This window comes from Lemur catta, chromosome 2 (assembly GCF_020740605.2).
Source record: "Lemur catta isolate mLemCat1 chromosome 2, mLemCat1.pri, whole genome shotgun sequence".
NCBI lineage: Eukaryota > Metazoa > Chordata > Mammalia > Primates > Lemuridae > Lemur > Lemur catta.
In genome coordinates this window covers 117,672,065-117,685,909 of record NC_059129.1, presented here as the reverse complement: position 1 = coordinate 117,685,909, position 13,845 = coordinate 117,672,065, and the positions used below count along the sequence as shown (strand labels likewise).

Below are 13,845 nucleotides of genomic sequence, written 5' to 3'. Positions count from 1 at the left end.
AAGTGAGATCCTGCATGGGCACAAAAGCAAATATTTCAAGACTATGATTATATTTTACATGACTAAATGTTTCCGAGGCTTTGCCTATAAAAGTGTCAGGATAAATTTGTGTTTAATATTAACAAATGCAGTACTAAATTCAGATCGTTATAGCTAGGCACATGTAAGGGGCAAATCATGCAGCCAATAATACAGATCTTTCTGTTAGTAATTAGTGCAAAATATTGCATTTCTACCAGAGTCCCCCATGCATAATAACTACTGGCTACTGTCACAAAAAAAATCACACACTGCATCCAAACCAAAGAAGCTGAAGCTGAAATGAGTACATTGAGTATTTTTGAAAAGGTCAAACCTACTAACCAATTTTAGGAAAAGATATATAAATTGTCTCTCTAATCAAATAGGGATAAAATGAGTAAATACACGTTATTAGGAAAAGATAAAATTATGTCTTAATATGTATATTTTATATTAATTCTTCTAAATGAATGACATTGATGGTTCCTTGAATCTAAATTTTATATTTCCCTCTTTCCCTTATCTTCTATAAGAAGAAACACTTAGATTATCATATATTTAGGGATTATTTGAATTTATTTGGTTATTCTATATTATTTTAAAATAAATACCTTCTAAAATAAAAATGTGATTTCAGACTCATTAAGAAGGCTTTTCCCCCCCGTTATTTCTTTGATAGAAGGAAAGGTATTCTGTAGATTTTAGCTGAGACTGATGAATTTGTTCACATACCACATTGTTATATATGTAATATATATATATAAATTAAATAAAACTCTATATGTAATATATATGAAAACAAGTTCAATATGGTTCAAGGATGGTGTAGCTTTTTAAAAAACAAATGGAAACCGAAAGTACTACAAATCATAAGGAGATAGTAGCTTTTATCTATACAATAGTCCCTACATGGCAGGCAACGTATTCAGTTTTGCCATCATTATCTCACCTAATGTTCACAGCAACCCTATGAGGTGAGCACCATTGGTATCCTCATTTTACAGATGAGAAAAATAGGTGTCTTTATGAATCTATAAATAATGCATGTGAAGAACTTAGAAGAGAAATGTAAAGTGGTCAGAAAAGTGGTTTTCAGTGACTTGCAGAGTGTAGAATTAGAGATAATTATAGAAAATAAGAATTCAGCCTAATTTAAAGAAAATATTTCATCAGAAACTGATGAGCATACAAAATATTAAAAAAATGGTCACATAATAACGATAATAATAATGGCTGGAATTTATTGTGCATCTGTTATGCTTAGATACTTCACATACATGAATGTAGTATTTAATTTCCATTTTTCAGATGATGAAATGAGGTTCAGAAAAGTTAACTAATCTAATGCCACACAACTTCTATGTGGCAAACTAGGATTCAAACCTTCATAACAGCATGCTTCCTTGCATCAGGATACTGTCTGTTTTGGGCATGCCACAGAAAAAGAGGTTAGACTACCTTACATTTAAGACTTCTTCCAACTTTAAGATCATGCAATTCTATTGTTCTTCAACGTCAGTGAACCTCCTGGGCCTAGCAGAGTGAAAATTGTAATCAAAGTGAGTTTAGTTTACTCTTAAAGCTTGATTGAAAATAAAGGCAACAGTGATCAGGTATCTATAAATGACAATTAAACTGTGCAACTCTTTAATCTGCCAACAGAACAGCTTTCTCATCATGACATACAAACCACTGAGGCTGATCCAAAGAACTAGAAAAATTATTTGGAATCAGAATGACAGTTGTGTTCCATACACGGCTAGCCTGGACCAGTACCAAGAAGGTTGACAAGAAGAAACTCAAACCTTTTTTACTAACAAAGTATGAGTAAAAGGTATAAACGTGGTGAACAGAAGTTTCGTTTATAGATTGCTCAACACCTGAATGTGAACAACATGTCATAGCTTAGAGTTCTAGAAAACTACAGCAGACATTCTGACCTTTGAATAAGAACTTAACTTGGGGACTAAGAGAGCAGAAAGAGAAGGACTTTAGGACGGGAAGGTCATCACATGTACAACAAGCAAAGTCACAGATCAATAAACAGCGTCTAGAGATCAATTGATGTTTTTCCAACATCTTTTAGAATAGAAAGTCCTACTTTCTTTATGGTGATAACCATATTCTACTATTTTGTTCCTGTCCCATATATAGGGAGCAATAACTGTCATTAGTAATCATCTTTGATTATAAGTGTACAACGTTCTAGTAATAATATATAAGGGCCTTTGCATTATTGTGATAAGATCTTTGGCAGCAACTGGCTATTAAAAACTATAATCTTGATCATGTCTCTTCAGATTAGTAAAACTTTATGTTTAAGGTTTTACCACGTGGCTGGAAGGTGCATATTTTAGTGAGTAAGATAAGTTGCCACATTTAGCTAGGCTTACCTCAGCCTGGCAGTAAAAAAACACACTTTGTGATTACTTTTGCAACATTGGCAAGCAAAGCATTCTCTCATATGTTATATTTTAAATAAATTGTGACTATAAATAATAAATGCTAATATATCCCAAATACCTCATATGCAGTGATTAAAAGTAGCCAACATCAATTTGATATTTATAAAATGTTATTTCAGGCACTTTTTATGGAGTAGTATCTTGCCAACAGCTACTAATTTTAATTTCTGTTCTTTAGGAGAGTAATATATTTTACCATGCCACTCATAATCTGTTTTGAACATCACATGAGTTATTCTGTATTAACTCCAAGTTTACATAAAATAGGACATGAACAAATCCAAGTTTTGTGTTTCACAATACAAAACTTTACTATTAATGGCTTTTTTGCTCATTTTCAAATTTCAGAAGGGCAGGAAGTTGTTCTCATTTTATGAAATGTAAATTATGAATGAGGGTTGAAAGAGGAGAATGGATTTGTATCAACCTAACTTACTGAGGAGAAATCCTGATTTGGGAAATCAGTAAAATATCTATTCAGAACTCACCAATATACATAAAGGGGGGGAAAAACCCATTGTAGAGCAGTCCCAAATAATTCCTAAATAGAAACAAACAAAAAGGTTGTGAAATTAGTCTGAGCACCCAGCTAGTGCATCTTTTCTCCAGTAAAGAAGACAATCTCTACTTGACAATTTCTGATGAATAAGAATTTATCATAAACATGATAATGTTTTAAATTTTAGAGGAGAGAGTCTCAATGGTTAGCAGAAAAAATATGTCTTTATATGTATTAACATTTTTCATTTTATATTTTAGTTCATTTCATCTTTATTTTTCATTGAGGCAGAATGGGCTCTACACACAGAAGTAAATTAATAAAGGACTGAACTTGATAATGTTGAGTATATTGAGTAAACCATGTTCACTTCCTGTGTTTTGCATTATACCCAGCATAGAAGTTAAGAAAATAAGATTTGCAAGACAGACCTTGCTTCCAATCATAGCTCTTCTGAAAAGTCACTGTGGGCGGCCTTGAGATAGTGACTTAGCCCACCTAAATTCAGTTTTCTAATCATACAGTGGGGATAATAAGGAACAAGGACAGTGCCAGAATTAAAAGAACCACATATGAAATATTTAAATAGTATCTGGCAAATGGTCACCTCTCAGTCAAGGTGACCCTTTAAAAAAATTACTGTTATAATAAACCCACATATGGTGAAAGGGACTTTAGAGAATGCCAAGGATCTGAAGGTAGATATATTGCTTAGTCATGCCCAGGCACTGCTTTTATTTGGTGGAGTTGGTAACCTTGGTGGGACTGAATTTGACTAACTATGAGTGACTCTGGTGTCTAAATATTTCCTAATATGGAAACAGATTATTTGTGTGAATTCTTCATGATAGTAATGTAAACTCCATGTACAATGGCCTGTTGTCCAGCAAGAAATCCCATTTTGGATCCAGTAAAATCCTAGCTTGTTCACTGGCAATTGTCCTCAGCAGCTATAAATCCCTTTTAGGGACTTCAGTGGTCAAGGGAAACTCTCCCATTATTCTTATATTTGTTTTATGTTGCCTGATCTCTTTAGCAGAATTTTATAATCCTGGTAAATAACAGCTTAATCTAAATGTATAGTGAGTGTATAGATTCTTTCCACCAATATGCAGCTTACATGAGGTAATGCAATGATCATGCCTAGGTCATTGATTATGCATTTTAAGAAACATGCAAATCCATAAGGGGAGCCAATTTAAATTGCGTTTTCTAGAGAATTAACTAAAGAGAGCAAAATTAACTCTTGTATAATACATGCTACTATCTGAGTATTTACATATTCTAACTAACAGGAGAGAGCTTATTTTCTGTAGTCAGCACCATGTTAACAACCAGCACCGCAGATATTTCTCTTACTACATACACATTCCCTTGTCAAGCCAGGCTACCTCCCTTATTCTCACTCCTGGGCCTTATACAATTCCACCATGATCACATGTGATAAAACCGGTCCCACAGATCAAACATGCCAGGTGAATCTATTTTTCCCTAATTCAGCTTAAGGAAACAGAAATATATTTCAAAAAGAATTGAGAATAAGTCAAAGTTATGTCCATACTTGTGATCTGTTTTGTTATCTGATTTAAAAACTAGGAGTAGAAACAGAGTCCTGGGAAAGACTAATATCATAGAATCATGGCATATTTTTCCATAAACAGAGAAATTTTAAAAAAGGAGAAGAAGAAAAATCTAAAGATGCTTTGTGTAACAATTCCTGGAGTTAATTTAATGAAGAGCGAAGAGAAAACATTACTAGAAGTGGAAATCACTAAAGCTTTAGAACAGTATGAGGAAAATCTATATAGCATAATTATAAAATAATTATAAACACTTTAGGAAAAGGGTCTAGATATCAAAAACAACCCCACAATTAATAATAATATTTTTGTAGAAGAAAAATTGCTCTTATTTAATCTTCCAGAAGAATATAAACATTTCCAGACACAGCAACTGAACTGAACATTTCCTTGTGGGACAAGAATAATGCAAATGAACACTAAAACTGACATAACTTTGTAACTGGAGGATTGGTACTTTTGTTAATGTCACATGGGACACATGGAGATTAGAAATCCACATTCATGATGGGTAAGTTAAGTTTTCTTATGATAAACTTATTTAAAATAAAGTATTGATTATCAACAACAAAAACTTAAAGCCATTGTTGCTGATGGGCAGAATGTCAATTCTCTTTACAAGAAATGTTCAGAAAATAATACCATTATTTTGTCTTTCCCAGATTTTAATGTGCTATTGTTTAATTTTTGTGCTTGATATTAAACATTATCTTTTTATTTCAAGTTTACTTATGGATAATTAATAAAATTGATAACTTATAATTCAAGGACTTTAGTGTTTATGTCAGGAATTCTGTATATTATCTAGTTAAATTATATCCATGCTAATAATTTAACTTGAAAGCAATATTATGAAATACTTTGGTAGTCCACTTCTTTAATTATCACTGAACTGTGTCATTATACTTGGGAAGAGTGAGTATGTATATGCCAATGACTAAATATGATAACATAAATGTATATAACATTACATTTAATTTGTCTCCTCTCACCTACCTTCACATTTGCTTTTATTTGCAATGTAACATATTTTCATTAAAGATGGTTGAAATACAAAAAAAAAAAAAAGATTTAAAAACCTGTCTAACCAAACACATCCAGTCTTAACTTTATGGCATATTTTAAAATTCAGCTTTAGCTTTGGAGGTAACTCTTATAAAACTAGAACACAAAAACTCTTCTAGTTACAATGCTATTAAGATTTACACACAAGATGTTAAAACAAGAAATGTTGGCATGCATAAATACATTAAAATAGGTAATGTTGAAATAAAAGATGCTGAAATAAATTTCCTTAAGGAAAAGAATACTGTAGTACAACACTTCTTCCTTAAATGTATAAATAACCTATTTTAGATTAGAATTTATGTAAGATCCAAGAATTATATTTAACTCCCGATTCCAATGTACTTTCCATATGGCATTGCTGAATCCAGAATCAGAACAGAAACAAAAAGGGAGAGAGAGAGAGTGCAAACTGCTCTCCATTTATTATATGTGAGTAAAAATACTTGAGTTCATTGCTACTGCTTCCAGGTTTTGTAGTTCAAGATGAAGCAGCATGCCCATGGATTTCTGTAAAAGTAGCGAAAAGAAAACCCAGTTGTTGGCTGGGCGCGGTGGCTCACACCCATAATCCTAGCACTCTGGGAGGCTGAGGCAGGAGGTTTTGCTTGAGCTGAGGAGTTTGAGAGCAGCCTGAGCAAAGGTGAGACCCCTTCTCATTAAAACAAAACAAAACAAAACAAAACCCAAAAAACTCAGTTGTAATTCAAGGCTTAAAGTGTCTGTCCAGCTGATTACAAATTCAGGAGTATTCTAAAAATTTTAATATGCTAGAATCTTTAATCTGTCACAAAGGCAATGCCAATTTGAGGCAAGCTGGAAACCCCGAGATGGACAAATAAAATAAATGAAATAAGATATGCCTTCACGACCTTTGTTGTATGTCTTCAATGCACTGACTAAAGCATGCTGAGGATTTTCTCAGCTGTTCTTGGCTCAGCAGGATGGAGACAAAAACAGCAGGCGAACAGCACAAGGTGGACAGATTGTGTCAGAAAGAGTGAAGAGTAGAACTAGCTATTGTCAAAAAAAAAAAGTCAGTCTTTCTCATTGGATTGAGACAGAAATGGAACCAAAGCCCCCCAAACTAATAGCTAAGTTAGTATACGTACAAACACACTCTCTGCCCTCGCGTGCATGCCCACGCTCGCAGCCGTCACACTTCCTTCCCGTGGCTCCGGGTCGGCACGTGCAGAGTCCTGTGACAGGGTCACAGGGCACAGGCAGTGAGCCATAGGGGTCACACTCACATTCTTGGCAGGAGCCTCCGCGGCTGCTTGGACTGCCAGTATAGCCAGGGGCACACCTGAATTTAAACAGTGACAAAGCAAAGGTGGTCAATAGCAAGTCATGTCTTCTGTGTTTGGGGTGTGTGTGTGTGTGTGTGTGTGTGTGTGTGTATGTGTGTTTTGTTTTGAATGAAACGAAACTGGTATAAATAGTCTGTAGGTCAGGAGTCAGGAAACTTTTCCTGTAAAAGGTCAGATAGTAAATACTAGGCTTTGCAGGCTAAGAGGCAAAATGAAGATTATGCAGTGAGAGAGAAATAAAATTTCAAGGTTTTTTTGTTGTTGCTGATGAAATTCAATACATAGTAATAACAATAATAATAATGTAATAATAATTAAGCAGAAATTATTTTGTAATACCAATCTACTAATGAGAAGAATGGGATTCATTCTGAAGTATTAAAATATCAAATTTTCTTAGTTGAGGTTCAAATGTAATACATCCTATCATCGAATTTTTCGTAAATGTTTACCTGTAACAACAGTTCTTAGCTTTAGTGCCATACAGAATCAGGCAAGGGGCCAAATTTAGTCTGAGGGATATAGTTTGCCCATCACTGCTCTAGATCATAAACTTTTTAAGTCCTCTTTTATAATTGGAGAGGAATACAATTTATACATTGATTCCTGGGCTTTCCTATACTCATGCACTTTAGAAATCAAAATAACCAAATAATACAACCTAATAATTTTACTAATGAAGAAAAAGAGACAAGTTAAGTCGCAATAAATTACTAAGATTTTCTATTTAATCCTATCCATCTTTCCTTTCTACCACATCTTCCTCAAGATGGATTGTTCATGTGTGTCTGTGGAAATGGGTTAATGATATGCAAATAAAATATATTAACACTGATTTGAAAAATTCGAAAGGAAGTCTAACCGGATGAACCCCAAATGCAATCCATTCGTTGACTCTTCTACCTATCCATGCATCCATTCACCTAAGTATATTTCACTATTGGTTATGATACTTGAAGTTTGGCAACTTTATAAGACGCCAGTAGGGCCAGATATTCCGGTTTGCTCAGGACAATTCCAGATTACCTGTTGTTTTGGCTTAATTATTAAAAACACTTCCTGCCCCTCATTAGAGCGTCAGATTCATTGGACAACAAATTATACATATGGTCAGTGTAAATACAACCAACAGAATTTTTGTTTAGAGGGCAAGTATGGGAGAAAGTTGAGAGACAGTACAGGGTTGGGAACAAAAGTTATAAATACTGGCAAGATAATGACAGACCATCTTTAGCAGCCTAAGATAGTGACAATTTGCATGGCTGATCTTGAAATCTAATTCATCCTGTGCTGGTTAGAAAAGACAAGCACAAAGAAAACTATTTGTAACATTAGGCTTTTATACTTTCATGTTTTTGAATATTTTCTTTTCAATGTAAGATTACAAATGCTCAATAAAACTATCATTTAAATAAGTCCACTTAAATTGCTTTTTAACATTTATAGGTGAATAACTATATTCTAAGCAGGGTCAGATTGATTAAATGCTCAAAGAGTTTATTACAAACATAATGAAAATAAAGTATGGGGAGAGGTTTCTACATTACAGGGACACTCAGGAAATTTAAGCAGTTTTAGACCTGACATGATGAGTCTGGGTAGGTCTAAAGATGATTTAAATGATTTAAGAAGCTCTCAGCAGTGGAACAAATTTATTTGGAAAGTTACAATAAAAATTTAACCAAGAACTTTGGTTTAATTTAGCTGAATAAAAGCAATTTTTCAGGGAAATATAACCTGATCATTTATATGTTAAAGATGATGAATGTAAAGGCTTAACAACATTTGAGAACTAGAAAAACAATTCAAGTTATTCACACTTGATAGTGTAGGACCTTGCTCATCTATATGCTATATGAACTGTCAGCTCTTATTGATGAACATAAATGGATATTACAAAATAAATTTTCTGTAATCACTCTGCTTTAAGACAATAATTGTCACTTCAGTGTACCCTTCCTGTCTTTTCTATACACATGCTTTTGTAGATAGTGGTAACTCCAATTTATAAATGTAGCTATACTGTAAAACATTTTTTCCATAAATTACTGCAGATAATCCCCTTGGTGTCCAGGGATGCTTTTAGTCCCCATCTACTGGTGTTTAAACGGCAAGAAATGAATATTAGTCTAAGCATAAATACCAAAGCACACTGGTGGACATCAAAAAATATACATATTAATATATCATCTATAACTATACCTGTACCTATATCCAAATGATGTATATATCTTCAAAATAAGTGGAAATATTTGGATTTTGTGTTGCTTTGAGTTATTTAATTGCTGCCAATTTCTGTTGGCATAGAAATTTTGAATGCATGGTTATATATATGCAAGTATTGGATATTGTGTTTCGAGTTACCACATACAGATTTATTTGGAAATATATTTTACAAGTGTATAGGAACTGCACTGGAATTTATAAAACTTAAGTCTAATTAGTTACGTATTGTCATTATTAATACAGTTGTTGCTAGTTATATAAAAGAAGATTCTTAAGTGGGTGATGATAGAAATTAATATTAGTTTATATCTGCAAATAAATTTACAATTTAAGGAAGTGTTCCTAGAATAATCTAGCAAAGGAATGGGTGAAGCAGGTTATGGAAAAGAAAAAAATCTAAGAACGGGTGTGATATCAGGTGAGGTCCCAGTCTTAGCCTAATTCCATGGAGAGCTCTGGAGCATACATAATCTCAAATTTGTTCTGTTTTGATGCAAAAGAGCTAGACTTTTGTACTTTCACACGAGGTGGTCATTGGCTATGGACCACTAAAGAAAGGTGGGGTAAATTCTCAGGGCTTTTTGCCCCTCTTGTTGGAGAGAAGACTTCTGCATAGGTGCCTTGGCAGGGCGCTAACAGTGTCCTTTACACACTTATTATCACAATATTAGTGTAAAGTAGGTTGCCCATCAGTTATTTCTGAGATTATAAATGAGAAAAATGGGACCCAGCTTAGTTGTTGGATTAAGCTAAGTCCACAGATCTTCATAAAACTTTAATAATGCTATCAATTATGCTAAGATTATCATGTGTGTAGTATACTGTTAATAGTTAAAAAGACTTACTCTTGGTTACGTTAGAGATAATACCTAAAATGTACTAAAAGTGATGGTGACAAGTTTGAATATCCAGGATACTGATTTTATGGAAAATATATATCGGGAAAATATTAATTACAACCTTACTAGAGAGTCAGTCTGGAATTGTATTCCTTAATTTACCATTTGTACTATACTTAGAATTCAATTTAATAGCTACATACATGCATTATGAGATTTTGTAAGAAATATGATAAAAGGAAACATTTAAATAATATCATTTGCCTGTTGAGAAGGAGAATTGAATAAAAAACACTTCATCATTTGGGTTATATTAGTTAAAAATGCTTTGTCCCCATTTATATTCTGAATTACATATACACTTGCAGGTATAGTGCCATAGAGCGCCATAACAATGACATGCAAGTGGTTATTGCTAGATAATATTTTCCAGTGAATTAAAATGAGAAATATGTGGCCAGCTTTTTATCATTAGTAACTACTGATAAGCTTTTGGAAATTCATTTGATTTGTTATTATAAAATTATACATTTTATATATAAACATATATGTATACTAAAACATAAATTAGACAACTGTGAGATAATCTGGAATCTTTAAGAAAGTCTAAACATAGGATGGAAGTAAACAACTTTCTTTGGACAAACTTTAAGACACAAAAAGTTTTAAAGCATATAATCTAAACTACTAGAGATGTAGCAAATTCATAACATGTAACCAAAAATGTTTGTACCCCCATAATATCCTGAAATAAAAAACATAAACTAGAGAATATGAAAATAATAAAATTATTCAAATAATGAATATTTTTCTATTGTGACCCTTTACCCTATAATCTCCATGCACCATTACTCTCTCTGTGTCATGACTATTGGTACCTTTCACAGTACTGGCCTTCATATCCCCGGGGACAGGCTGTGCAGTGGTAATCATCCTGGCCTTCCGCCACACAAGAAGGGCTGAAACTGAAATTAGAAAAGAAAAGGATTATAGAAATGTTTTAACCCATTTATTTTGTGAAATTAAGTACTCCTATGTATTTTCAAGGTGATTGGGACATATTTTTAGGTGGTGATAAGTGCCATATTCATAATTACTGATGAAATTCTTTCTTCAGGGTAGTATTTCACAATTAAAAACTACTAATAATAGTCAACAAATAAATGTTGGTTGGCTTTTTATGAATTAACAATGCATCACACTAAACATGTTAATATTTTGGAATTTTAATAACATGACACCCATGAAAATATTAAACATCTAGCAAAAAATGTCCAATTGTTCACTAATCAAAAGAAAAATATGCCTAGAATTTACACACATTTGTCTGATAGTAGAATAAGTATTACTGAATATTTTTCAGGTTTTAAAAAAAGGACATAAAAGCTATATATATATATTATATATATTATATATATATATATATAATATATATATATATATATATTTTTTTTTCCTGAAAACTAAGTCCAAATGGCCACTGGCACTTCAATACATGAAGTGTGAATAAACGTTTTATTTAGAATAAAAGAGTCCCTTTTCTAATTTACATCCAGATTTCAAACTACATTTTACTTTAAACTCTTAAGTAACAAGATTTAGTGTGAGAAGAGGAGAAAGCTTTCTTTATGAAAATTAATAAGATTTCCTGGCTATTTTATGGTCTTTTCTAATAATTAGGACTTATATAACTTGTCCTATGTTTTCTCTACAATGCTGGTAGACCACAGCCGGTCTGTCTTGCTCTAGGACTTCTGATTAGCTTACTCTACAAAAGAAAGACTTGACAAGACTTGAAAACTAAACTATATTATAATAGCATGTAGTTTGGTGTTGTTACAAACTTCTCTCAAATGTAAGCAGTGCTGCATTCCCACTGAATAAAACTGCATGATGCATGGGAAACTTAGAAAGAGAAAACATATTTGTTGCAGAATGATAATGCTGCAAACACCATTTTTCTTTTTGCAGGTCTGCTAAACCAGTTGCTGCTGAAAAAGCAATAAGTAATATAGGCCAGGGCCACAACTCCTTTTGGTCAAGTGCCATTAGGAACCTATTTTAACTGTCTTCCAATGCATTAAATCAATAGTACATGAATGAGTAATAAACTCTAGCTTTTGCAAATTATGTGAACAAATTGATCTACTACTCACAAACTCATTATCCAACAAATTTGTTTTTTGCTTTCACAAAAAAATAGACCCATAAACTCATAATTGACACACTCTGCCAAGTTTTTAGCTCTTTAATTTAAAGCTTGACGCTGAGTGCATCTGCCTGCACATACACACACATCCACACACGCACACACACACACAGACACACACACAAACTCTTAAACATATCTGGGCCTTAGGAAACAGATTTTAGACATTTCAAGTGGAACTCTAGAGAGCCAACATGGTCAAATTATACTCCTTTTACAATAAAATAATGAAGTCAATAATGTACTCAATATATAAAATGTCTCAAAGTACTGCATAGGAATGTAGTAATTCTCCTTAAATAGTTGATATAAACTTTTTTGAATTATGATATTATGGTGGATTGTACCTTTTCCTTATATCACATAAAAGAACTTCTGAAGGACAGAGTAGGAGTTCCATCTTGTTTGAAGTTCAAGGCCATTCTTTCTGCTTAGAACTCCCTCATCTGCTCTCAGTTCTTCTTTTGTCTGCATGACCACTCAGAAATCCTTGTGTTTTTCTCTTGGTGACCATCCTTTACATTTCCCTACAGCTGATAATTCCAAACTCCCGTCCACAAACTTAAATTTTAAGAGTCTGTTCTCTGTGTTGTCTCCTGTGGATGCTCCAGAGATGAACTGGCTTCCTGGAAACCACCTCCTTCTGGTTTTTTATCCCATTTCACTAGTTGCTCCTTTTCAGTTTCCTTTGCTGGATCTATGTCATGCCCTTGATCTCCAAATGTGCTTCACAGTTCCGTTTTCAGATTTCTCCTCTCCTTTCCTCTAAATGATCTCATTCGGTCTTAAGGGATTTAAATATTGTGTCTACCCTAACAGATCTAAAACTAAGCTTCTGCCCCTAAAAAAATACACTTGACCTTTCTATAATTTTCCCCATCTTGGTCAATGGCCACTCCGTGCTTCCATTTGCTCAGCCAAAACCCATAAACTCAACTTTGTATCCCTCTGTCTCACACTCCATATGTACTCTATCCTCATATGTTGCTGGTGCTACCATCAATAACATCACTGGATTATCCTTTACCAAGCCACCTACCTCTTGCCATTGGAAAATTTTAAGCCTTTAGGACATTTAGTTAATCACTGGCACTCTGCTGGCTTCACCTTTTACCACCCTCCTCCCATCTATGCAGTTCCAGCCATCCTGGCCTCTTGCTGTCTGCCAAGCATGGACCAAGTGTGGGCCTGTCTCTGGGCAGTGCAATTGGTTTTCCCTCTGGCTGGACTGCCCTGCCTGCAGACATTCACATGGCTCACTTCAGGCACATCTCTGCACAAGTCTCATCTGTTTGTGGCGATCACTTACCACCCTATCTAAAATGATACCCCAGTCACTCTATATTCATGGAGACTACTATGTTTTTCTTGATAGCACTTGTCACTACCTGATATTACATTATATATTTGTTTATTGTTTTACTCTCTTATGAAAAAAATATAAACTCCAGAGGTAGAAACTTGGACTGTTTCTTTCACTTACATATTCTCAGCATGATGAAGTATGTCTAGCAGAGTTGGGTCCCCATTAAATATTTGTTGAATAAAGGAATAAATAAAATACTATCTTTATCTTCAAGGAATTTACAATTCTGCATAAGAGACTGATATGTACAAATAAAGGACAGGAC

General features: G+C 33.6%; 1 protein-coding gene across 1 annotated transcript in view; it reads right to left on the bottom strand.

Moving 5' to 3' along the window:
• The window catches only part of LAMA2 (laminin subunit alpha 2), a 554,924-nt gene that overhangs the window by 152,039 nt on the left and 389,040 nt on the right, over positions 1–13,845 (bottom strand). Inside the window, exons 31-32 of the mRNA XM_045544336.1 lie at positions 10,884–10,970; positions 6,743–6,936 (exon numbers count right to left, since the gene is read on the bottom strand). Coding sequence (XP_045400292.1) covers positions 6,743–6,936; positions 10,884–10,970 — 281 coding nt within the window. The remainder of the gene's footprint in view (positions 1–6,742; positions 6,937–10,883; positions 10,971–13,845) is intronic.